The following is a 23,233-nucleotide window of genomic DNA, read 5'->3' as shown; positions in this document are numbered from 1 at the left end:
AACACAGACTGTGTCTCCTCGTACACTACCTCTTTTACTTGAAAATAACACTTAATTTAAATATAATTTCCATATTTTGACCCCCCCCCAACACACACACACACACGCACGCACACAAATGTGTTTTGGCAGGTAATTCGTGACTATTGTGTGGAAGGTTATGTTGTCGTCAAAAAAAATAGCCATGTAAACAGTCAAATAAAAGAGCTAGCTTGCTAACATTACTCTCTATACTTAAGAGGCAACCAGTAGGTTATGATTAAATATTATTTAATTTTTCGGGAGGGAGGGTGTCTCACAGAGGACCTCATAAAGACATACTATATATTCAACAGCAAAGCAAATTTCTGACTTTTTTTTTTGTTGTAATTTCGGGGTGAATTAAATTAATATTTAATTTTGGTTCCTTGTTTTTATTGTGTAGGACTCAGAATAATGTCAAAAGGGGACTTTTTACAGCAAGTTAATTTCAGAATTAGTAAATTTAGTTCCTTATTTGGTTTTCTTCATGATTTTTCAATGTTTTTATTTATTTGTGGGGGGAGCGGGGGTCGACACTTGGTCCTTAACAGCTTGAAACGCGCGATGGCTTTGGAAGAGTGATCCATGAGTTCAGTTGGAGTATTCATCTTGAGAAAGAAGAAGTCCGAGGATGACCTCGGATGTCGGGAAACACGATTCCAATCCAAACGTCGTATATCCGTCCCCACGTACGTCATTCTCCCCCTCGCGGGGGGCGGAAGGAGGGAGGGAGCCCGCTGGAGCTGTGGAAAAAAAAATCGAGGCTGTGTTCCACTTTGTCTCTCCCACAGATGTTGCCGGACTCCCCGTCCTCGTGATACCTCTTCGTGAAGAATAACCGAACCCGGACGGCAAACTCGAACACCGCCCCCCCCCCTCGCCCCCCATCACCTCCTTTGCGGGGTGGTCACTCGTTGACGAAACGGAGGACGATGCAGCTTGGATCGCGGGCTCTTGTTTTCATCTGTATTGCTCTTGACTTTGTTGTGTGACCTCATCTTGACTGCCAGGGACTTTGTTGAAGTCTACCATCCGCTTGTTTCAAACGGTGGGATCTTCCAAGAGAGAGACCCCCCACCACCGATGCATTGATGCACCCCTCTCAGTGGTGCAACGGTAAGCATAAATGATCTAATAAAGTGCATCTAAAAAAAAAAAACAAATCTGAAACACATGCAGACGATGTGTTCATTGCATGCAATGGTGTTGTTAGTCCTAGACGTTGCAATAAAATGCTGATAATAAGATGATGCAGAACAACCAACCAAGCAATAAAATGCTGATAATAAGATGATGCAGAACAAGCATATGAATCGGTTTGCTTCATTTTGGGCGCAGCAGGCTCGTTGCTGTTCGGGCAAGAACAATTCCTCCCTTTGTGCTGCTCAATTCCCCTCCTGTTTTGGAGGCAAAACAGCAGAGAGAGGCAAAACAATGACATTGTCCACTGGGGGATGTTTTGTTATCCAGCGTGATCAGTGGTGGTTTTATATATTTTTAAAATGATGGGACAAATTATATACCAGGAAAAGCTGCCTCACGTTTCTTCTAGTTCTGTGTATGAAGTCGCTCACACATTCCAAAAATAGGCATGGTTAGTAGGTTAGAAGGTTTATTAAAGACTCTAAATTGTCCGTAGGTACAAATGTGAGTCGAAATGGCGATTTGTCTAATTTTGCCTTGTGATTGGCTGGCGACCAGTCAAGGGTGGACCATGCCTGTCACCACAAACTAAATGACTACTCATGTATTGAAAACAGAATAAGTATAAACAGCACTTTGAGGATTAGAATTTAGTCATGAAAAATAATTAAAATGGAATTTCAACTTTATTCCGACACATTCATTTCACAGTGGTCCTGTATTAAAAATAAAATATGTATCAATCATATAGACACTCACTTTGGAAACATCCACCGCATGACCAAAAAAAATTGAGACAAATTCATTCCTTTACATACAATTTGCTTTCAAATCATGGCTCTGGATTAAATTTAAAATGCATATAGATTGAAAGGAAAGACAAGTGGATCTGGTGGTCTATTGCCACACTTGTCACTGATGGCCCACTCTCTTGGAGAGCACCATGTTTGTGACAACACAATGTCATGTCGCCATTGCTTTCTTGTAGCAGCAAAAGCAGGCTTCGACAATCCTCCTCCTCCTCCTCCTCCTTCTCATGGGAACTGTTGAATATTTGATGCCGCCTTTGGTGCACGCAGCAGCAGTTTTGTGTGTAAATAGGACAAAACCCCGCCAGGAGCTGTTTGAGGAGATACGGAATCACACAAGGGCTTTCCCACCGTCATGTCTAACAGCCAAACGTGACTAGTGGATCTTCCTTTTTGGATTGATTTGCTACTGTTATCGCTATAGCAACACCCCAAGTGTGACCATATATAGGTCAACGTTCCTGCGGGGCTTCAACAACCACAACAAAGAAGCTTAGTAGGTATTTCAGGTATCTGTACTTATCCTTGACTCTACCCATTCACGGTGAAGTAAGACTACATTCTGTTTTAAAACTGCAATATCGTACAACTGGATGGATGTCTACTTATGACAAAAAAAAAAGATTGTACCGGTATTAATGCTACCTTCCATCCATCTATTTCCTAATCCGCTTATTCTCACAAGGGTCGCGGAGCATGCTGTAGCCTATTCCAGCTGTCTTCGGGCAGTCGGCAAAGGACACCCTGAACCGGTGGCCAGCCAATCGCAGGGCACACAACCATTCATGCTCAGAATCACACCGAGGGACAATTTATTTGGAGTGTATCATTAACCTGTCATGCATGTTTGTGGAATGTGGGAGGAAACCGGGGTAGCCGGAGAAAACCCACGCAGGCACGGGGAGAACATGCAAACTCCACACGGGAAGGCCAGAGCCGGAATCGAACCCTGCACCTCTGCACTGTGAGGCCGACGTGCTAACCAGTCCACCTCCGTGCCGCCCAAATATGATACCTTTCCATTGAATTACTCTCAGTTAGTTCTCATAAATTCCCATAACTCCCAATATTGGGGTTTTTGTTGCTTATTTCATATTCCACAAAGGCATATAGAAAGAATATAGAATAACTAGTGGGGGTGCATAGAGCATATAACCGTAAAGAAAAAGCACAAAGTGTGAGTACTTGAGTAACCTTTGCAAAACGCATACTGTAGCTCCTCGTGCAGCACACAAAGGTGGATGAAGAACATGCGTGCATTCATGCGTGTATTTGAATGTGCAGTATGCTTGACCCAGATTTGCTGAGTGCATGTGCGGTAGCCTCGCAGGTGTCGTCATCTCGTACGCCGCCGCCATGATTATTCGTGTTCATTTATTTACATGTTTGCAAGCCGTTACCGGTGGCGATTGCATCCCCGTGTTGGATAATGAAGTTGTTTCTTCCTGCGGAAGTTGACCGGCAGGCCACTGATGGGCGCTGATTAATAGCTCGTTCAAATAGAATGGAGTACGATGGGCGTCCACTATTGATTCAATTTCGGCCGAGAGGTGGGAGTCAAATGTCACATGGAATGTTATTTTTGTTGTGTAAGGGGAGAGGGAAAAGAGACCATGATTGATTTGAAAAGTGAGCCCAAAGAAAACAATAACACGGATGGCGGAATGAAATTGGTAAAGGTCACAATTGTTTCATTGTTTCATCCTGACTTTGCCATTTAGTTTTACATCAATCGTCTCAAAAGGTCTCGCGCAGTCAATTATCTCTCGAAGAACCATCCATCCATCTATCCATCCGTCCATCCGGTCTTGTATCTGACATTTATTGCTGTCTTCCTCTTATGTTTTTATCCCAGAGCATGTACCCAAAAGATAATTTCTTTTTTTTCTCTCAAAAAGTCTCCCCCAGGGTTCCCTTCGAGGTACCTTTTTATGCAGATGACACAAAAATCGACTGCCCCATTACCTTCGATTTTGGAGTATGAGTGGTTGTTTTTCAACGTGCCATACCAGTCAACAGTTTGAAAAACGCCCTTTAATTCAATGTTTTTTCATTATTTAAAAAAATGCTTGTCTTGATTAATACCTAATACTTCAGCTTGATGATGCGGGCGATGCTTTACGAACTGGAATGACTTTCAGTTCACCGCTGTGCATTATCAAAAGTTACTAGGCTGAATTTCTTTACCTCTTAGTGCGGTTAAGACCATTTGAATTTTACAGTTTTTTTTTTACAGACTTTTGACTGGCACTGTGTAAGAAAAACATTCACACCCACTTTCATACCTCTGGACAATTTAGAGTATTCAAATCAGCCACAGGTGTCAAACTCAAGGCCAGGGGGCCAAATCTGGCCCGCCACATCATTTTATGTGGCCCGTAAAAGCAAATCAAACATGTCCACTTCCATGATACTTGCTAAAATCTCTACCAAAATTAAAGATTCTCATATTTAATAAATTAGAGACATATTGTAAGCATTTTCTTGTGATCAATCTCCTCATTACAGTAACTTAAACAATAGTTGAACAACCTGTTATTATTGACTTTTTTTATATGGTTTCAGTCATAATGGCCCTCCAAGGGAAACGGTAACTAAAATGTGGCCCGCGACAAAAATGAGTTTGACACCCCTGAATTAACATGCATGAAGTCAGAGCCAATCTGCAACGCTTCGCTTTAAAAAAAATCCATTCATACACGAATGTACTGATTGATTCATCCAATCAGTCGCCAATGCATGCACCTCAGTTATATGGCCCAAACCCCGGTGTCAAATATTGACATTTTGAGTTTTTCCAAGCAGCAGGTGTGCTTCAATACCTCTATCAGGAAAATCAGGGATTATTGTTGGCGCGTTCAACACGCATAGATGTAGCAAATATCATTTTTGTTACACAAGGCCAGCTATGAATGCCTGGTCGTCAGCAACCCCCCACACCCTCCCTCCCCCAGTGCTCTTCCTGTAACCTTGGCGATACGGTGACAATCTCGTTTGTGTTTGAGCAAAGAGCACAGAGGAGTCGAGCATCAAAGTAAAGCGTGATGAGACAAAGGAGGGCCCTTGAAATGGAAACACCATCTGTTCGTGGCGGAGTTCAAGACTTGAAAACAATGCCTTGTTCAGTCTGAGGGAGTGTGGCGTGGGGTGAAGTGTACACACAGATCACGCCAAACTTTGTATTACTTGTATATAATCTGCACTCAAGATAATTTGTTCATTCTCTGGCTCTGGGCTGGATCTAACCTAAAACAGCAACCACTGTCGACAATAAAAGCAGTTTTCTTTGACGAAGCCGCACTACATACACAACACTGTGTGTATGTGGCGTTTGGGCACGACACCAACCGTAAATTTCCAAAACCTCCACTGTGTGAACGACACCCGTCAATCAAGCGAGCGTGGTTTAGCAGAAGCTAACGTTAATCCGTGCATCCGACAAAACGCAATGCAGCTTTGCATCACTTTTGGTTGTGGCAAGATAGCAGGGTTTGTGATGCGTCTCACTGCCAGTCGGACTCTGGCAGTCACTTGAAAGTAGCTCTGGATCTTCACCCAGCCTAGCCAGTCAAATAGGGAAACTCGGTGTGAGGCGTCGTGTCGTTAGATGACGTAACATCATGTTGTAAGTGCAGAGGGGCTTGCTCTCAGACACATTTGAAGAAATAGGCAGATTAAAAAAAAGGTTTACTCGCTCGATGGATGAGCATGCAGGCACTCCAGTGAACTTGTCCTAGAATTTTATGCACACTATTAAAAAGTCAGTTGGCTTTCATACGTCCTCGTGAAAATCCTAGCTGATTGAAAACTATGCATTTTCACAAGTTCATTAATTCGGGGTGGGTGAAGCATTAGAAATACTTATTGGTTCATATGTGAGGCCAGAAAGAGTAAAAGATTGCTGAAACAGATCCTCATGAAACGAATAACTCAGATAGAGTTTTATATGAACTATTTCAATTGCACTTAAGATCACCGAAAATCTGACACCATAAATGCCCCCGTCCAAAGACGTCCGTGTGCAGTCTGCTGACAAAATCATTCCTGCTCCTTCCGCTATTGTGTCCCTTTCACAACAGCATCGTCTCACTTTCTTGTTTCCATCCGCTTGACATGTTCACACTTAATTAGTTTCATTTGAATTGATTATGCTATTTATGACTAATTGTGATCCATGGAGGGAAATCCAATGTGCACTCTGTTAAGTCGCCTGTCTGTCCTCACGTAGGCTGCTTCTGTGGTCTGGTTTTGGATTACGCCAACAAATCGTGCGCCATGCCGCCCATCACCTTCCAGGACCTGCCACTCAACATTTACATGGTCATTTTCGGCACGGGCATCTTCGTCTTCATCCTCAGCCTCATCTTTTGCTGTTACTTCATCAGGTGAGGACACTCGGTTGAAAAGTTTATAGCACTGTTAGTTCCATGTGGGAGGTAAACTGGGGGGGGGGGGCAGTAACAGGAAATGAGGCAACAGGAAGCGTCCTGCTGAAATGTCACCCTGTGAGACATTGACAGAATTGAGGGAAAATGCACAAAATACAGTTTTTCTCAGTTGCTTTTGGTGCATTTCTCAGATCAGAATTTAAATTTGCAAAACATGACGTACATTCGTACATCTAGCAAAACGTCATGGTTCCCCAGAAAAAAAGCCTTTCTTTCTCGAAATACTTAGTACAGTATATATCTCAAATTCAATATCTGTATCATTGAATATGTCAGTGCCAGTCTTTGTGTCATTGTGTATGGATTTTTATTAGTATTATAAATTGATGCGGAGTAGTAAATTTGAGTCATCGGATATTCAATTAATCAGTTCAAACCCTAATTTCTCCAGTCACGTTTTGAGAAAATGCTGTCATAATAACTCCTTGTATGAATATTGATAGAAAGATACACCGATAGAGTGAGAAAATGCCCTTGGACACAAATTCAGAAAATGTTGTCGAATTGATTCCATGTATTCATGGATTAAAAAAAAAAAAAATCCTCCGCCTGAACATCAGCCACATTTGGAACAAGTAAAGCTATTAAAAGCCACCGAGACACCTCAATTGTCGGTCAGTAGCTCCCTCATAAAAATCTTGTTTGATTACTTCAACGTGAGTCATCAGCGGTGAGTCACTTCCTGTGTCCACATTAACATGCTGATGGTAGAGCATGCAAGGGGGCAGGGGGGGCGGCGGGCGAAAGCTTCATTTATAGAGCGACTGATTCATGTGATGAATGCCCAGCGATGAATGCCACTCTTTGTAGGATAAGGGGGCAGCTTTCCCGGTATCCCTCTGACAGGCTCCTTCGCGATCCAGAATCTCCTGCATGGTGTGTGGTGGGCAAGCCAGGCGCAAAAAGAGAAGTCTTTATGTCGTCCCTCCCACCCCCAGATTAGAATCACCTTTTAAATGAAAATCCCAAGAAGCAAACAGGATCACAAAGTGGGGTTGAGGGTGGGGTCTCGTATGGCAAGAAGATGACATTGATGGAAGGAGAGCGATTTTAACGACAAAAGTAAGGAGGAAGATAATTCCCAATTTGAACCTTTTGGATATCTTTGAAACGTTGATTAACACACACAAAAAAAAGTTTTAACACAGACATGAACTTGCAGCTGCATCTCAATAAATTGGAATATTGTGTCATTTATTTCACTATTAAATTTAACCCCTTCATGCACCTTGTAACCTGATTACATGATAAGCCGTCCACTGTAGTAACCGCTGTCCCTCAAAGGGTTAAAAAGGAAAACTCATTGATTCACTACGCAAAGAGTGAAAAATTCAACAAATTAGAAATAATACATAAATAATCACAAATTAACAAAATAGAAATTCTGAAATGTGTGACTGAAAGAAAGGCTGTTGGTGGTCTTTGATCAATCCAGTGAGTGTCCTAACAAGCATGAATTTCTGCAGACAAATATTAATAGCCAAAGAAAGGCGAATAGTTTGAATTTCATGTAAAATGCCCTACAAGCGTTTCATGCAATAAGAACTGGTCAAGGAGCACATTTACAATTTCAAGTCTTGTGCAGAATAGCTGTAGAAATGCCCATCATGCCCCCTCTCCTCCTTTCCACGTTTTAACCCACTTCTCGTGATTCTCTCGGCATGGGAACCCCGCAAGCCTGTGAAAGCTGCATCCTCACATTGTTCCGCATGGAGGTTCGCTCACAGCAATCACCGAAAACAATAAGCCCAATGACAAAAACAGCCAATAATTGTTATTTCCCTTCTTGAAACGGTCATTCAGCAAGACGGAATTTGGACTTCGATTTGCCTGGATGCGAATCTGTGCGCCTGAGTTTGCGTGTGTCCGTGCGCGTTTGTAGCAACGCGAGGTCTGACAATACGAGACGCGTGTGTGTATGTGTTTGTCTGTGTTTGTTGGTATAAATAGAACCACTTCATCAGACTTGGCCCGGACAGTGATAAGCATCTCTCCATTGTTGCTTTTGTGGGCGGCGCGTGGATTCAATGGATTTGTAGTGGCTTATTTCAGTCGAACCTCCTTACGATGTACCTCGAGGGACATAACGAATCTGTAGTTCGTAACCGTCGTTCGTCGGAACCATTTCCACTAAAATGGCCGCCAACTACGATGTATCATACAGTATGAACATTTATAGATATAAAAACCTGAACATTTGTAATACAGTGTAAACATGTCAATTACTAATACGTGTATACAGTTTGAAGAAAAAAAAAAGATTTTATTAGACATGTAACAAACAACTCTTCTTATTTTATTTCTGCAAACATTCTGCCAGCAAATGAAAATAGTGCCTTCTCCAGTTCAGGAGGTGCCGCACACCCGAAGCCGTTTATGACCATCTTTCAATCTATTCGCAACAAACTCTGTTGCCATTACGGATGATTGTCAAAATGGTTGGCTTTGCCAATTCGTCGTCTCGACTGAGCTTCGTCTGAGAGACAAAAGGGAGAGACAACTTCAGCCTTCACAAACAGCGAAATTTGTTTCCATTTACCAGACATGTTTTCAGACCATGTGCTCAGACCCCCCCCCCCTCCCATGCTTCCCAAAATACAATAATGTATGAGTCAGTCACGTTGCTAAGCAATGGAGGGGAATCCATGCTGTATACACACACACACACACACAGACACACACACACACACATATGCACACACACTATTGTGTGTGTGTGTGTGTGTGTGTGTGTGTGTGTGTGTGTGTGCGTGTGTGTGTGCTGACAAATTCATTCATATTGTAAAATACAAACAAACCACAACAAACCACCAAAAGTAAGTCTCTCTTATTTGTAGTCACTGCTCAATCAAATGTTTCTTACACATTTTAGTGACTCAAGAATATTTAACACCATGTTCTGTCTTTTCTCCAATAGCAAACTTCGACATCAGGCCCAGAGTGAGCGGTTTGGATACAGAGAGGTAGATTCAACACAGCTGATTATGTCTTCTCCCTCACTGCTTTTATTTAAGTGTGTGTGTGTGTGCGCGACTGTACAGGTGGTTTTGAAAGGAGATCCAAAGAGGTTGAACGTGCACGGGGTAAGAATGCAACGTTTGTCCAAAAACGATGGGCATAAATGAGAAAAAGGATGCTGAGTGTGCTGTCTGTCACTCACGCAGCAGACGTGCGCAGTGTGTCTGGAGGACTTTAAAGTGAAAGACGAGCTGGGAGTGTTGCCATGCCAACATGCTTTCCATCAAAAGTGAGTACATGAGTACAGCCTGTGGTTTTTCGTGTTATATCACACTTGACTTCCTTATAAGCAGCGAATCACCAATAAAACAAATTATTCATTCATCTCCATTTTTATACAAAAACCTTTTTGGGGGAAAAAAAACTGCTAAACAAAGGAACTCAGTTGTGCTCCATTAGGATTTCGGCAAGTTACGCTGCTCATCGCTAAAAATAGTCTCGCAATCGACTGCCATTGTGTCTGTTGTCGGGGGAAGTTTCCACTCCTCAAAGTAGTGATGACATCATTTTGAGCTTCTTTGTAATATGTGTACATTTTGTGTATTTTAGTGTATTTAGCACAGGAGTGTAGATCTCAACACATGGCAAGAATGAACGATACTGAATAACTTAAAATAAAATGTATGTGTTCAGTATTAAAAAAAATAATTAGATGAAATTATTAAGGGCTCACAGTTCTAAGGTTTAGGAAATGAATGGATGAATTAAATTGAGTTAAATAAAAAAAAAAAGTAAAGCGCGGAGAGTCACTGTCGCTGAAATGCACTGGTATAGTCAGTAAATTGGTCAACGGCAACATTTAATCAGAGATGGTTTTACGTATCAATAAATGTTTTTGAGAAAAAAAATATAATATATGAAAAAAAGCAAGGGCAGATTCAGAATCACTGCAAAAAAATAATCTTAAAAATTACTTGCATCTCTGCTGACGGGTGTTATTGCTAACAGCCTCTCAAAATATCCTCACTCCCGCCCTTATTTTCGTTCATTTTTGCTCTTTGTGGCAGTCTGCCTCTTCCCTGACAATCATGCCATGTTTTTATGACTCTATCAAAATAATACATTACAGTATGGGGAGCCCTGAAAACCTGATACAGGGTCACAGCCTTTCCTAGGCCTCTGTACCAAAACGCAAGGCCCACCCACTGGTGTGTGTGGTGACTGATGCTCGCTCTGCGTATCTGCAGGTGTCTTGTCAAGTGGTTGGAGGTGCGATGCGTCTGCCCCATGTGCAACAAGCCCATCGCCGGCCCCCCTGAGCACCACAGCATTGGTACCCTGCTGGACGAACTGGTGTAGCTCAACAACTCGCTTCCGTACTTTGGCTGCAGCGATGCCGTTGAACATACCGCTGCCGGAAACCAGGATCAACATTTGGCGGCTGTGCCAACAACACCACTGCACTTCGGGGTAGCTGAGCACCCAGAAAAAAGAAATAAAATCCCTCATGGTGAGGGATGCTGTTGCCTGGCAACCGCACCCCCCGAGACGGCAACACGGCAGCGCCTTCTGGTGCGGCGATTACGTGCAGCCACCCACGCGTCCCTCCAACCGCTTTTCTTTCATCATTCCCCACTCACACATCTTCACATTTTCCCTCCAGGGAGGTCAACAACATTTTCTTGTGTTTCGTTGACCTCCTCGATGCTCCAAGGCTTTCATGACCACAACAAAAGACAGTTGCACAAGCGTATGATTATGTCGACATGCTGTGGAGAAAACTACCTTTGAAGAGAACAAAGCACTGTGGCAAGAACATTCTGGATATCAAATATGAACAAATACAGTGTTTTGTTTTAATGATAACTTGAACTACAGACGTTACACAGTTGAGGTGTCACAATTTTGTCCTATGTGCACACTAATTATGTTGCTTTATTTTAATTAATCATTTGTAGGGGATAGGTTAATAAATCGTTGCCATCTGGTGGAATACTCACATATCCAAAACAAATTTTGGGGGAATTTTAAAAAAAGTCTGTATTATTATTATTATTATTTTTATTATTATTACTATTATTATTATTATTATAGCTATTGTGCTATACATCAAAATGCCCCCTAAATTATTTAACCCACAGATTATACAAATGCGTTCAGTTGTCATATTTTTCTTTTCTTTATTTTAAATGGTCCCTGATAATGGTTCTATTGTCGCTGACATGTTTTTTTTTTTTTCTGGGTTACTTCCATCCATTCCACAATATCAGCAACATCTAATGAGATCATATATATATGAGCTCTGCATGGGGGGAAAAAAATCTGCCTTTCAAAGATTATAATGCTCAGTTTACCACCGTGTTATTTATTTTGGTTGTAGATCATACGCAGAGGTGTTTCTAAAATTTAGGTTATTTTCTGAAATGATGCGGTGCACCAATGCAAACTATAACCACAATAATGAACATCAAGTGAACATTCTAATCCCTGCTAATCTATATGACAGCTCACGTATTGGATCTCATTAGATTGTGAAAGGTGTCCCTAATGAAGTCTCCCGTAACCGCACCAGCTGTGTGGCTCTCCGTTGAAGACAAATGCACTTTACATATGAAAGATCACCCCAGAGGCACCCCTCAGACGATTAACGGTGCTTCTGTATTTTACATTCCATTTTTTTTTTTCCTGAAGCAACACACTGCCTAAACTGAGCACAAATGTCACAAAGCACACTCGTGAATTCATTAAAAAAAACAACAACAACAACAACAAACAATCTAAACAAGGTGTGTCAGTGTGCAGCACACGTGTAAAAGAAAATGTTCACTCTGTACAACAACTGATATAAATAACTTAAAATAAATGTTCTTGTTTCAATCAGCTCGTTTGGGTCTTGACAGGAGTGCATGTGGCGCCACCCTCAGATGGAAACTTGTCTTGAATTCAGAAATGTCTATTTATTACCATTCAAGTACAGTAAAATCTTGCAAAACGTATTGCACCCAACCAAAAAAAAAAAAAAACATGACAGAAGAGAAACAAGTAATTGCTTCATAAATTTCAACAGCACCTGTAAAGTATTAAGATGCACACATGTACCCGTTCCCTTTCCACTGCAGTCTGAGGTGCCTTCAAAGTGTGCGTAGTTTTACTTTATTTTCTATTCATTTACTTCTTTTATACTGTGGTCCCTTGAGATACATGTTTTAGCACATACTTTAGATACAAGCACTGCAATTCTTCAGAAAAGAGATTTGAAGATTTTTAACACCACTCCCCAAGTTTATTGTCAAAGTAAACATCAAACAAAAACGAGTGAGAAAATAGTATGCTGGCTTTCCGAGTATGTCGGAACTACCGTCTAGTGCTACATATAGTTCGGGACTATATATTGAATGAGGGTTTAGGGCAGGGGGGTCCAAACTTGGTCCTCAAGGGCTGCTGTCCTGCAGTTTTATGTTCTTCCTGCATCATACTTAATTCAAATAATCAGGATCGTTTTCAGGCTTCTTCGCAGCTTGCTAATGAGCTAATCATTCGAATCAAGTGTGTTGCAGGAAGGACACATCTGCAACCGGCATAACAGCGGCCCTTGCAGACCGGAGGTGGATATGCCCGTGTTAGGGGAAAAAAAAGCCTGAACATTCAAACACACCCTGAATTACTTACACTGACAATAGAAGAAGTCTTCTTCTTCATTTGTGTCTGCCTGACTGTATTATACTGCCTCCCAGTGGCCAAGACGGGTACACTGGAGGGAGAAGCACAATTAATTGGATTGTAGCATTAAATCATGATCAACGATCTGTTTATAAACCCATGTCGACCTTGGGAGTAGTTCCTATAAGATGACTATTTTTTTTCTTTTTTTGTTTTCTTTTTTTAAATTGGGATTCCATTTGGGAGGTTCCACTCTGTGAGAATTTCTAAGAGCACATTCCTAAAACAGGAGCTGGAAGCAGAGGGAGGTCCTATTGGGGGGGAAGGTTGCGATAAAATGAGAGGAGGAGGATGCATGCTCACTTTGCTCCTACGGGGTCACTTCAAAACTTTTTTCGCTCACCTTTATTTCACAACCATAAATTCTGACAACACATGCTTTGGAGGAAGAAGAATTAAATGCCCTACTGATTGCTTGGGTAAGTACAAGTGTGTTTTTACAACTCATAACCTTGTGAATAAGTGATTGTATGCTACTGATGCTATTATTTACTGCCTGGTGAGAGTCCCAAAAAAGCTAAACACATCTTTTGGATTTTTTTTTTTTTTTATGACTTTTGGGCTATTTTTAATTTCCTAATGTAAATTTTAAACTCTCATCCAAGGGTACAAATCTTCATTGTAAAAACACATGCATGCATCTGTAATCGCAGCACGCTTCTCTCTTGTAGACACACACACACACACACACACACACACACACACACACACACACACACACACACACACACACACACACTGACTGGGAGTGGGCCATACATGGGTGGATGTGGAAACATAGGCAGCTCTTTCATGAGCTCAGCCTCTACCTGTGTAATAAAGACGTAACTGTGCTGCGAATAAACTGATGATGGGAACACATGGGAGCACATACACGCGCACACACACGTACACACACACACACACAGACAAGCTTGTTTCTGTCACTAAGGTTTTATGAGATTCAGAGAAGGTCAAGGTTGCTCTTCCAGTGTGCAGAAAAGGTGTTTCTGTTGCTTTTCTCTGTCATTCTCTATGATAGTCTTAATTACAAAGTAAAACAATTAGCCTACATATGATTTGGGGGAAGTGGCGAATATGCGGTGTATCCAAACAAAGCATGCATCTGTAGCTGTATCCAAACAATTAATTTTAAAAACACATTCAGTATTCACTCACTCCGATTGACTGATTGTTTCTGAAGTTTTTCATTGTATTTTTCTGTGATTTCAGGAGCTTCAGTCACCTTTTCTGAAGGATGCTGAAAAAGTGACACACAGTGAAGATGCTGCTTTATATAAAGGTCAAAATCAAACAAGTTGCATGCACAAAATAACTCCAGCAGTTACAGTACGGAATAATTCTGATCATTTTTGCATTTCGCATATTCACATGACATTAGTGCAGTCACCTTTCCAACTGAATGACAGCCATGTTCAAACGATGGCTGCTGGCCCTGCTGGCCCGGGTGGGCTCGGTGGTGGCGGGCCTCTGCTGTTGCGTGGCCCTACTCTACCTGTTGGCCTGTAGACCCGCATCCAGAGACCCCCGTCGAGACCCCCTGTGGTCATCAGGGACTACTAGCAAGGAAGGCTACATGGCGCTGCTCCAGGAGAGGGAGGACTCCCACAGGCATTACATTGACAGCCTGAGCAAGCAGATAGCGCAACTCAAGGAGGCTCTCCAGGACCGGACGCTGCAGCTACAGGAGTCGCTGGACAAAGCCAAAATCAAAGGGATCCTGCCTCAGGGCCTGGAGAGTCTGCACAAAACCCCCATGCAGTCTGACCTAAAGGTAACATTGATGAGATAATGTCATATGTCAGGGGTGGCCAAACTATGACCCGGTCGTCAGTCCATTTTTAACTCAAATCACTTGCATCCCAAAGCATCTGAAATGAATAGAAATGCCATTAATCCATAACAACCAATCATGGCTCAGCTTCAGTAAACAGGTTTGTTTGTTTGTTTGTTTGTTTGTTTGTTTGTTTGTTTGTTTGTTTGTTTGTTTATTGAACATATATAAAACATACAATAACATGACAAAATGCAAACAAAAATTATGAAAGGAAAATAAAAGTAAAAGTAAGTAATACAAAGTAAGTAATACAAACATCATCACAGTTATATGTTCAAAGGAGTAGGAAGAAGTATACAACTTATCTAGTCCTACCCCCAGTAAACAGGTGAGATTTGTCATTACATCAGCCCTGAGCAAATGTGAGGTCATTTCCAGTCGACAGAAAGTGGCAAAATGGGCGGCCCCTGAGATGACTAAGAATGGGTGACTTTTGCTGCTTAACTCATATTTCGCAGACGCAATATGAATCACAATGCCGTGTTCCAACTAGTACAGGCCCATAGAATATACGACTGTCAAAAAAATTTGGGGTTGACTTCCCCTTTAATAAAACCTAATGGTAATGATGGTCATGATGGTGGTAATGAGTTTTTTTTTTTGTTTTTTTTTTTTTAGTGCATTGTGTACCAAGTTTGAGAATTGCTGTCTTGAGCCGATATGCTATCAGGCTAACGCTCAGTAATGACATAAAGAAACTATTTACAACTAAAACAGTCGCAACATTTCTTTTCCAGGAAATAAAGTTAATTTCATTCCAGAAGCAAAGTGGGCCTGAGCCACATCCCTGTTGTACAGTTTTCATGAATGAATGAATGAACGAATGCATCCTTCCAGGAGTTCTTCCGCTCACAGCTGAACCGTGCAGAGGTCAATGCGGGCGTACCGCTACCCGACGAATACGTTGTGATTCCATTTGACACCTTTACTCTGCGGAGGTAAGAGTACCACCTACTCCTTCTGGCATACACATTGTTCTTTTATGAGGAGTTCTCCTTCTACCAGATCATTGTTGTTTGCAGAGGGGAAGCCTCTTCTTGCATAAAAGCACTTTGAAACAGTAAAATCCATGCCTTCATCACATCTTGGCTGGATTTCAAACATCCGCTTTAGGAGTTTCTTTCAAATTATTTTCTTTGTTTTTATCGGGTAACTCCAGTTATTTTTTTGGGCCCCCATTCGTGTCAACACGATACAGTATTCTGATTAATATTTTGTGGAATAAGAATTAAAAGGACAAATCCATCTGTATTCATCAATTATACGGCCCTGCAGTTTTGCCCTCTACTGTCCACTCAAATTGATGTCAAAGTGCCCTCGGGCTCACATTGCAAATGTCATGGCACAACAGTTTTCTGGGTCTGGTCATGCAGCTCCAGCTCCTGATGTCACTCACTAGGCCACACCCCTAAAAAAAAATCATCCATTGAAAATATGAATACTACAGTACATCCAGTCATCTGATGTCACTCACTAGGCCACACCCCTAAAAAAAATCATCCATTGAAAATATGACTGTCAAAACTAACTCTATAAAAGTTGATAACTTAGAAAGATCTGTTTATTTCTCAAATCTATGATCCCAAAACAGTTCAGTATCACCACATTATACCACTAACAACCTAAGCAAAAGATAGCTCCTTTCTGATTCTGTATACAAAAATGTTTGGCACTCGGTCAAGATAATGTATCCCTTCAACATATTACAAATTTGGTCTATGGGAGTACTATGAATATGGTAGTTCATTATCAGTGTATGGCAAGTGGGTGTGTCCCCTCAGGGTGTACCAACTGGAGACGGGGCTGACCAGGCACCCCGAGGAGAGGCCTGTGAGGAAGGACCGCAGGGATGAGCTGATAGGCAGTGTGGAGACAGCACTACATGTCCTGAATGGACCTCAGCAACACGTGGACACCAGCAGGAGGAAGCGCACCTTCTCCCCGTCAGACTTCATTGAGGGTGAGTCTTCATGCTGCTCATTTATATTCAAAATCAACCGTGTTCTTACCTGGATAGATGACAATACTGTCTTGTTGAAAGAAGACAGCTGATGATTTTAGTTTCCGTAAAGCCGTACAGGTAACCCCGATTTGTCGCAGGCGCTTTGGCCCAGTACCTGTTCTTGCTGGCACACTTGTCCAAATAAGATGCAAAGCCTGCTTGCTTGTTTGTCCTTCACAGTTCACTCTAAAACTGTCATGATTCTGTTTGTGACCAACAGGTGGCACTGTAGGGCTCCCCCTGCAGCTGCACACCTGTTGGTTGTTATGTAATTAGTTGTATAAAAGGACTCCCGCCCGACCACTCATTGTCGGGTCGTTGTTTGGTTGTTGGAGCTGTCGTGTTTGTCTGTCATGTTCTCGATCATGTTTTGGTGACTGTTAGTTTTTAGCTACAGCCAGGTTTTGTTTGATACTTTGGATTCGTTTTGTTTTCAGGACTTTTGTTTTGGATTTAGTTTTTTGTGTTTTTATCAATACAATTCTTCAAGTCCAACCTGCTCCTCCCTCCTGCCTGCTTTTTGGGGTCCACCACCACCGCGCAACGTGACAAAAACAGATCGATTTAGTGTTCAACCAAACCATGTCGTTTTTCGTCGAACTAAAGTCCATTAGCTTAATGCTAACATATAATCCAAAATGCCATCGATGGCTTGACATAAATTAGCAACGGAGTTATGGTCATTAAGCACAACAGCTACTCTCAGGTCCAAACTGGAATATATACATTGTATATATACAGAATATACACACGTATATTTTATGATGGGCATATGTTTTCATACATAGAGTTTTAATACTTACGATACCTGGGGTATCTGAAACATAAAACCAGAATTCCATACATTATACATTTTGTATCCCCCATAGGTGCTACATATGGTTCAGTGACTCAGTGTTATATTGTGCTCACAGGGCTGACCCGCACCGAGCGGGACAGGGGGACTGTGTATGAGTTGATATTCAAAGGCGACGGGCCGCGGGACTACGCCAAGACGGTTCTCTTCAGGCCTTTCGGTCCTTTGGTTAAGGTGAAGAGCGAGCGAGTGGACACAAGCGGCATGCTCGTCAACATCATCGTACCGCTTTCCAAGAGGGCGCACACCTTCCGCCAGTTTGTCCACAACTTCAGGTACTGTATGGAAAAAAAATTGGGACATCGTGGATCTGTGTTGATGGTGAATGATGCTCTAGTGTGTGCGTTCTTTTGTGATGTTTGGCGCAGGGAGGTATGCATTCAGCAAGATGGTAATGTCCATCTCACAGTGGTCTACTTTGGGCGTGAGCAGATTGACCAGGTGAAAGCCGTGCTGGATCAGACAACCAAGTAGGTAACATGACTTTTGTTCCCACTGCCTGGCTACCTACTTGCAAGCTAGCTAGCTATATCCAGTATGTTGATGACGCTTGGGAGGATTTACCATCATAAAAAAAATATATTTAACAATAATAGCAGGTTCAACATTCATGACTGTGGGTCCTGACAGTTTTCCGAGGAACTCGGACAGGGAAAAAAAAAATATCACTCTTAACATACTCCACACCACAGGATTCCGGTAATCACTCCAATCATTGGACGTTTGCCTAAATTTAGACAATAAGTCTAAACACATAATGGCTTAATAAATGTTCCTAGTTGTGGGGTAAAGGTTCTCCTTCCTCCACCAGGGAGACCCGCTTCAGGAGCTTCACGCTGATCCAGCTCAATGAGGAGTTCTCGCGTGGGCGGGGCTTAGAAGTGGGCGCCAGGGCCTGGAGGCGAAGCCATAATGTTCTGATGTTTTTCTGTGATGTTGACATCCACTTCACGGCAGACTTCTTGACTTCCTGTCGCCTCAATGCAGAGCCAGGTGGGAGTTCTTTGTTGGAATTCATAGCTGCATGCAACATTTCACTTCTTCATCGGCACTGCTTGATGCAACCTGCATATTCGGAGTGAAAACGAAAACATCACAACTTTTGTCTTTTAAGGAGCTAACGCTGCATTCGGGGAAGGTTTAAAGTTGGACTTTTCCGACTTCCAACTAGGAAAAGTGACAGACAAGATGAGATGATTTACCCAATTTACAAGTTATTTTCTAACATTTGTTTTTGAGCAGGTAAAAAGGTGTACTACCCAGTCCTCTTCAGCCAGTACAATCCATCCATCATCTACAGTAATTACACTCATGTACCATCTATCCAGCAACAACTGGTGAGTGAAAGAACACAGAGGATAAATAAACCATGCTGTACAGTAACTTTGTTGGGGGTTATGCTCCATACCACACCACAATAAATGAAATCCGTGACATAGAAATGCCCTATTAATACTCCCTATGCGTGTTTCCACAGCATTTATGGCACATATTTTTTCAGTCTTTCAAAACACTTTGAAATAATACAAACAAATTCAAATTTAATATATTAAATACATGTAATATATTGAGAGGGAGCAAGAATAACAGAGGAAACCCAAACAACAATATGGTCCACGACAAAAACGAGTTTGACAACTCTGATGGACATCAATAATCATGCCAAAAGATGTACATTTGAAAATGAACCTACTTCCTTTCTGTAGGGGTAAAACGCAGGATGATATAGGATTGTGAGATTTAATAACATCTTCAGTAAAAAAAATAGGCTGATCTTGAAATGCTTCCTCTTTTAGTTTCATATTTCAAATGTTACCCAACACACAACCTAATGACCAAAATGGGTATTATATCTGCGAATAAAAAACAAAATTGAGTTGGTTTACTGTATGTCTATTTTTTCACTAAAGTGTTTTCTTTCCCCCTTTTTTTTTATCTCAGGTGATAAGACGCGACACGGGTTTCTGGAGAGATTTCGGCTTTGGGATGACGTGCCAGTACAGGTCGGATTTCCTCAACATAGGTAATGACTAATCGACATGATGAAGAAATTCTGCATTACTGTATTTGTATACTGACATGAAATAGCAAGACGAGCGAACATTCATTGGCAGTATGTTGCTAAAAAGGAAATTACAAAGTGCTTTATTTCCTCATTTATAAGCCCATAGCATTTATTCATGTGGGAGACGTACTGTAGGTTTTTTTAAGAACAATAATACATATTATCATTACTCCTCAGTGTCTTTGTTTCTCTCATCCTAACTAATGTCATAAATTACTGCTGGTGTCAGTTTGAATCATATGTTATGACACAACTGCAGGATATTGCAAAAAAAATAATAAAGGAAGGAAGTAGCACTCAAGAGGAAGACCCCTCAGGACTGTGATGCGTAGTGACTATCCTGTTCACTGTTTGTGCTTGTCCTTTGCAGGTGGTTTTGACCGCAGCATTAAAGGCTGGGGGCTGGAGGATGTGCACCTCTACAGGAAGTATCTACACAGCAAACTGATGGTGGTGCGCGCTCCGTCGCGTGGCCTCTTCCACTTGTGGCATGAGAAGACGTGCACTGACGAATTGCCACCGGACAAGTACCAGATGTGCATGCGGACCAAAGCCATGAGCGAGGCCTCACATGGGCAACTGGGAGAGCTGCTCTTCAAAGCAGACATCCAAGCGCACCTCGATAGGAACAGTAGAATCTCTTGAAGTGTTGGACATTGAACACATAGTTAACTGAAATCAAAGACAACATTTCCAATGGGTCTTAATAAAATGTCTGTGTCATGCTTTTGTACAGTAGTTCAAGCATCAAGAATTCATTTGAGTAATTGTTCGTCCTGGTTTTATCCATCGCAAAATCGTGGAGGCGGGAGAGAGCATCTGGCTTTTTATTACGAGACCCTTAGGCGATAGGTCGGAGTGAAATTCAAGCGCGTGAAGAGCAGACGTGAGTTCAAGCGTTTGGCACAATGGATGCAGGCCAGTAAATACTGTAAAAGGTTCTTTAGTTCCCTCAAAGTCTATCACAATACTCAATAACATTTAACGTTGTAAAACATACAGTATTCACATCATTAAATAGAATTAAAAAGAACGTCACAGCTTTTGTCATTTCATCCATCCATTCTCTTAGCCACATATTCTCACGACGGTCACAGGTGTGCTGGGGTCTATCCCAGCCCTCTTCTGGCAGATTGTGGGGCACACCCCGAACTGGTTGCCAGCAAATAGCAAGGCACACATACACAAACTAAGATAAGAAAGATAAGAAAAACCTTTATTAGTCTCGCAATGGAGAAATTCCCAATTCACAGCAGCAAAGTTATGAAAGGAAGAAGTAGAACAACAAAATATAGGAGATGCTGGAAAGGCAGCCACCCATTGACACTCACAATTACACTTGAGGACTATTTAGACTCTAAATAGTCCTCAAGATACTCTAAATTTTAGAGTATCGAACCCTGCACCTCTGCACTGTGAGGCCGATGCGCTAACCAGTACACCACCGAGCCACCAATAATAATAATAATAAGGCGAAGAAGAAGTATACATATTATTTTTAGAGAGCTTTAAATAGTTCTCAAATTACAAATTACAGGTTAAAAACAGAGTGAAAAAAAAATCACAAAATAAACAACACAAAAACGCAACAAAAATAATTCGGGAATAAAAACATGAAATTCGAGACAGTAAATAAATAATTACATATAAAAATGAGATAATGGCTAGGTGATGAAAACAGCAGATCAGTTGGGTTTTGAGGAGCAATTTAAAGTATGTGAGGTTTGTGCAGTCACGTTATGTTGTGCGAGAGAGTTGCAGAGGGTAGCGGCAGCGACAGAGTAGAATCTGTCCCCCAAGGTTTTGTGTTTGGTTCATGGTATGGAGGAAATGTGGAGTATGAATTGAATTTGTTGGAGAATGGGGAGCCTGTAGTGGAGTTTTTGAAGACAAGGACGATGTGGTCACAGGAACGAAGGAGTTCTGGATGAGCTGAAATTATTGATGTAATTGAATTTTGTCAAGACAGCAAGTGATGTAGCTGTGAATCAGGGTTTTGGCAGCAGTGAAGAGGGTGGAGGTGAGACATGTTTTTCTGAAGAAAGAAAGCTATTTTGGAGATGTGACATGTTGGTTGATGTCAAAGTGATAGCAGGTTTGCGGCAGTGAAGGGAGGGTGACGTTTGATGAGTGACTAAGTTTGGGCCAAGTATGATTAAGTTTGATTTGGAGAAACTGGACGTAAACACCGTCGCAGTGGATGAAGGGGCGGGGGCGGGAGGGGCACCAAGCACTGAGCCCTGGAGCACACATTCTTAAGATGGAGCAGTTTTTGATGAAGATCAGTTGTTTTCTGTCAGTATCATTGGAGTATCGCTAGTTGTGGGCACACCTGTGAAGTTCTTCACACCGGTGAGGTTCTCCTTCTATTTGGTGGTGTTGAAGAGTGAATGCAGGCAGTAGATGAGGATAGAATGGTTGATATTGTCAAGGGCAGCTGGAAGATTGAGGAGGATGACCGCTGATATGAACCAAGGGAGAGGAGTGACTCATGCAGGAGGCCTAAATGCATTACTGGATTTAGCCACACCCCCCAAAAAAATCTGGAAAATAGAAATGGTGTAAAACAGGTTAACACTGTCTCTCCACATTTCTATGGCACATGGTTCTCAGTCTTCAAATGATTTCATTTTCAAACATGTATAATATATTGTTTTCACACAAGAAAAATCTATGATTTTACTCGACAGAGTAAAAAAAATTAAAAATCATGAATTTTTACCGCTCCTCAGTAAACTGCAGTAATATTAAAATTATTAATTTCTGAGGATACAAAATATATGCCTGTGAATATTGTTATATTAAATGTCTACATGTTTGACTCCGTGTGTTGAAGTACCATTTGCTTAAAGGATTACTCCACCGCAACAATGAAGCGTTTCGTTAGCCTGTCTGTGGTGTTGCATTGTTTGTCAGCATGAAGAGAAATGGACATGTTAGGTGAAGTTGAAGCTGTGGGTTGTTTTATGTTTGATTTTCTGTTTTATATTTAGTTTGACAATAAACTTCTGCTCTTTTTATTAATTTGTTTTATATTTTGTACCAGATGTGGTTTTTATCCTATTGTAGTCAAGATTTTAAACCTGTTTAGCCACATTCTAACTCCTTTGTAAACCGAGGGCCTCTTGTGTTTTTGCCTGACATTGTTTAATAGAAGACAACGGGAAACGCGCGTGGAATCGGCTCGAGGCGAAATCTAATCGAACAAAGTGCAGTGTTGGCATGTTTTAATGACACTGTGACTCCTCTAAACCTCATTATAGTAGCTCAGGATGAGTGACATGAGGAAAAGGCGGGGCCTCGCGGTGGCAATCGTCCGAGGGCATGCCTGGCACGTGATTGGCTACTCTTACTTCCCACTTCCGTATTTTGTG

At 41.7% G+C, this 23,233-nt stretch overlaps 2 protein-coding genes across 3 annotated transcripts; both read left to right on the top strand.

The window, feature by feature from the left end:
• Positions 1-431: 431 nt before the first annotated feature.
• Positions 432-12,259, top strand: rnf122 (ring finger protein 122). 2 transcript variants are annotated; one of them, XM_019887909.1, is made up of 6 exons: positions 432-1,137; positions 6,202-6,358; positions 9,339-9,384; positions 9,463-9,504; positions 9,589-9,668; positions 10,627-12,259. In XM_019887909.1, the coding sequence occupies exons 1-6, from the start codon at positions 1,113-1,115 to the stop codon at positions 10,736-10,738; spliced, it is 462 nt and encodes a 153-aa protein (XP_019743468.1). In that variant the 5' UTR covers positions 432-1,112; the 3' UTR covers positions 10,739-12,259. The 2 variants fall into 2 exon arrangements, with proteins under 2 accessions (XP_019743468.1, XP_019743461.1); XM_019887902.1 differs by having other exon boundaries at positions 435-1,137; positions 9,586-9,668.
• Positions 12,260-13,362: 1,103 nt separating this feature from the next.
• Positions 13,363-20,610, top strand: LOC109525674 (chondroitin sulfate N-acetylgalactosaminyltransferase 1-like). The gene is made up of 10 exons (XM_019886404.1): positions 13,363-13,518; positions 14,312-14,873; positions 15,774-15,874; positions 16,718-16,896; positions 17,853-18,069; positions 18,163-18,264; positions 18,606-18,787; positions 19,037-19,131; positions 19,736-19,817; positions 20,230-20,610. The coding sequence occupies exons 2-10, from the start codon at positions 14,502-14,504 to the stop codon at positions 20,502-20,504; spliced, it is 1,605 nt and encodes a 534-aa protein (XP_019741963.1). The 5' UTR covers positions 13,363-13,518; positions 14,312-14,501; the 3' UTR covers positions 20,505-20,610.
• The last annotated feature ends 2,623 nt before the right edge of the window (positions 20,611-23,233 follow it).

This window comes from Hippocampus comes, unplaced genomic scaffold (assembly GCF_001891065.2).
Source record: "Hippocampus comes isolate QL1 unplaced genomic scaffold, H_comes_QL1_v1.1 scaffold155, whole genome shotgun sequence".
Classification (NCBI taxonomy): Eukaryota; Metazoa; Chordata; class Actinopteri; order Syngnathiformes; family Syngnathidae; genus Hippocampus; species Hippocampus comes.
This window is presented reverse-complemented; position numbering and strand designations above follow the sequence as displayed.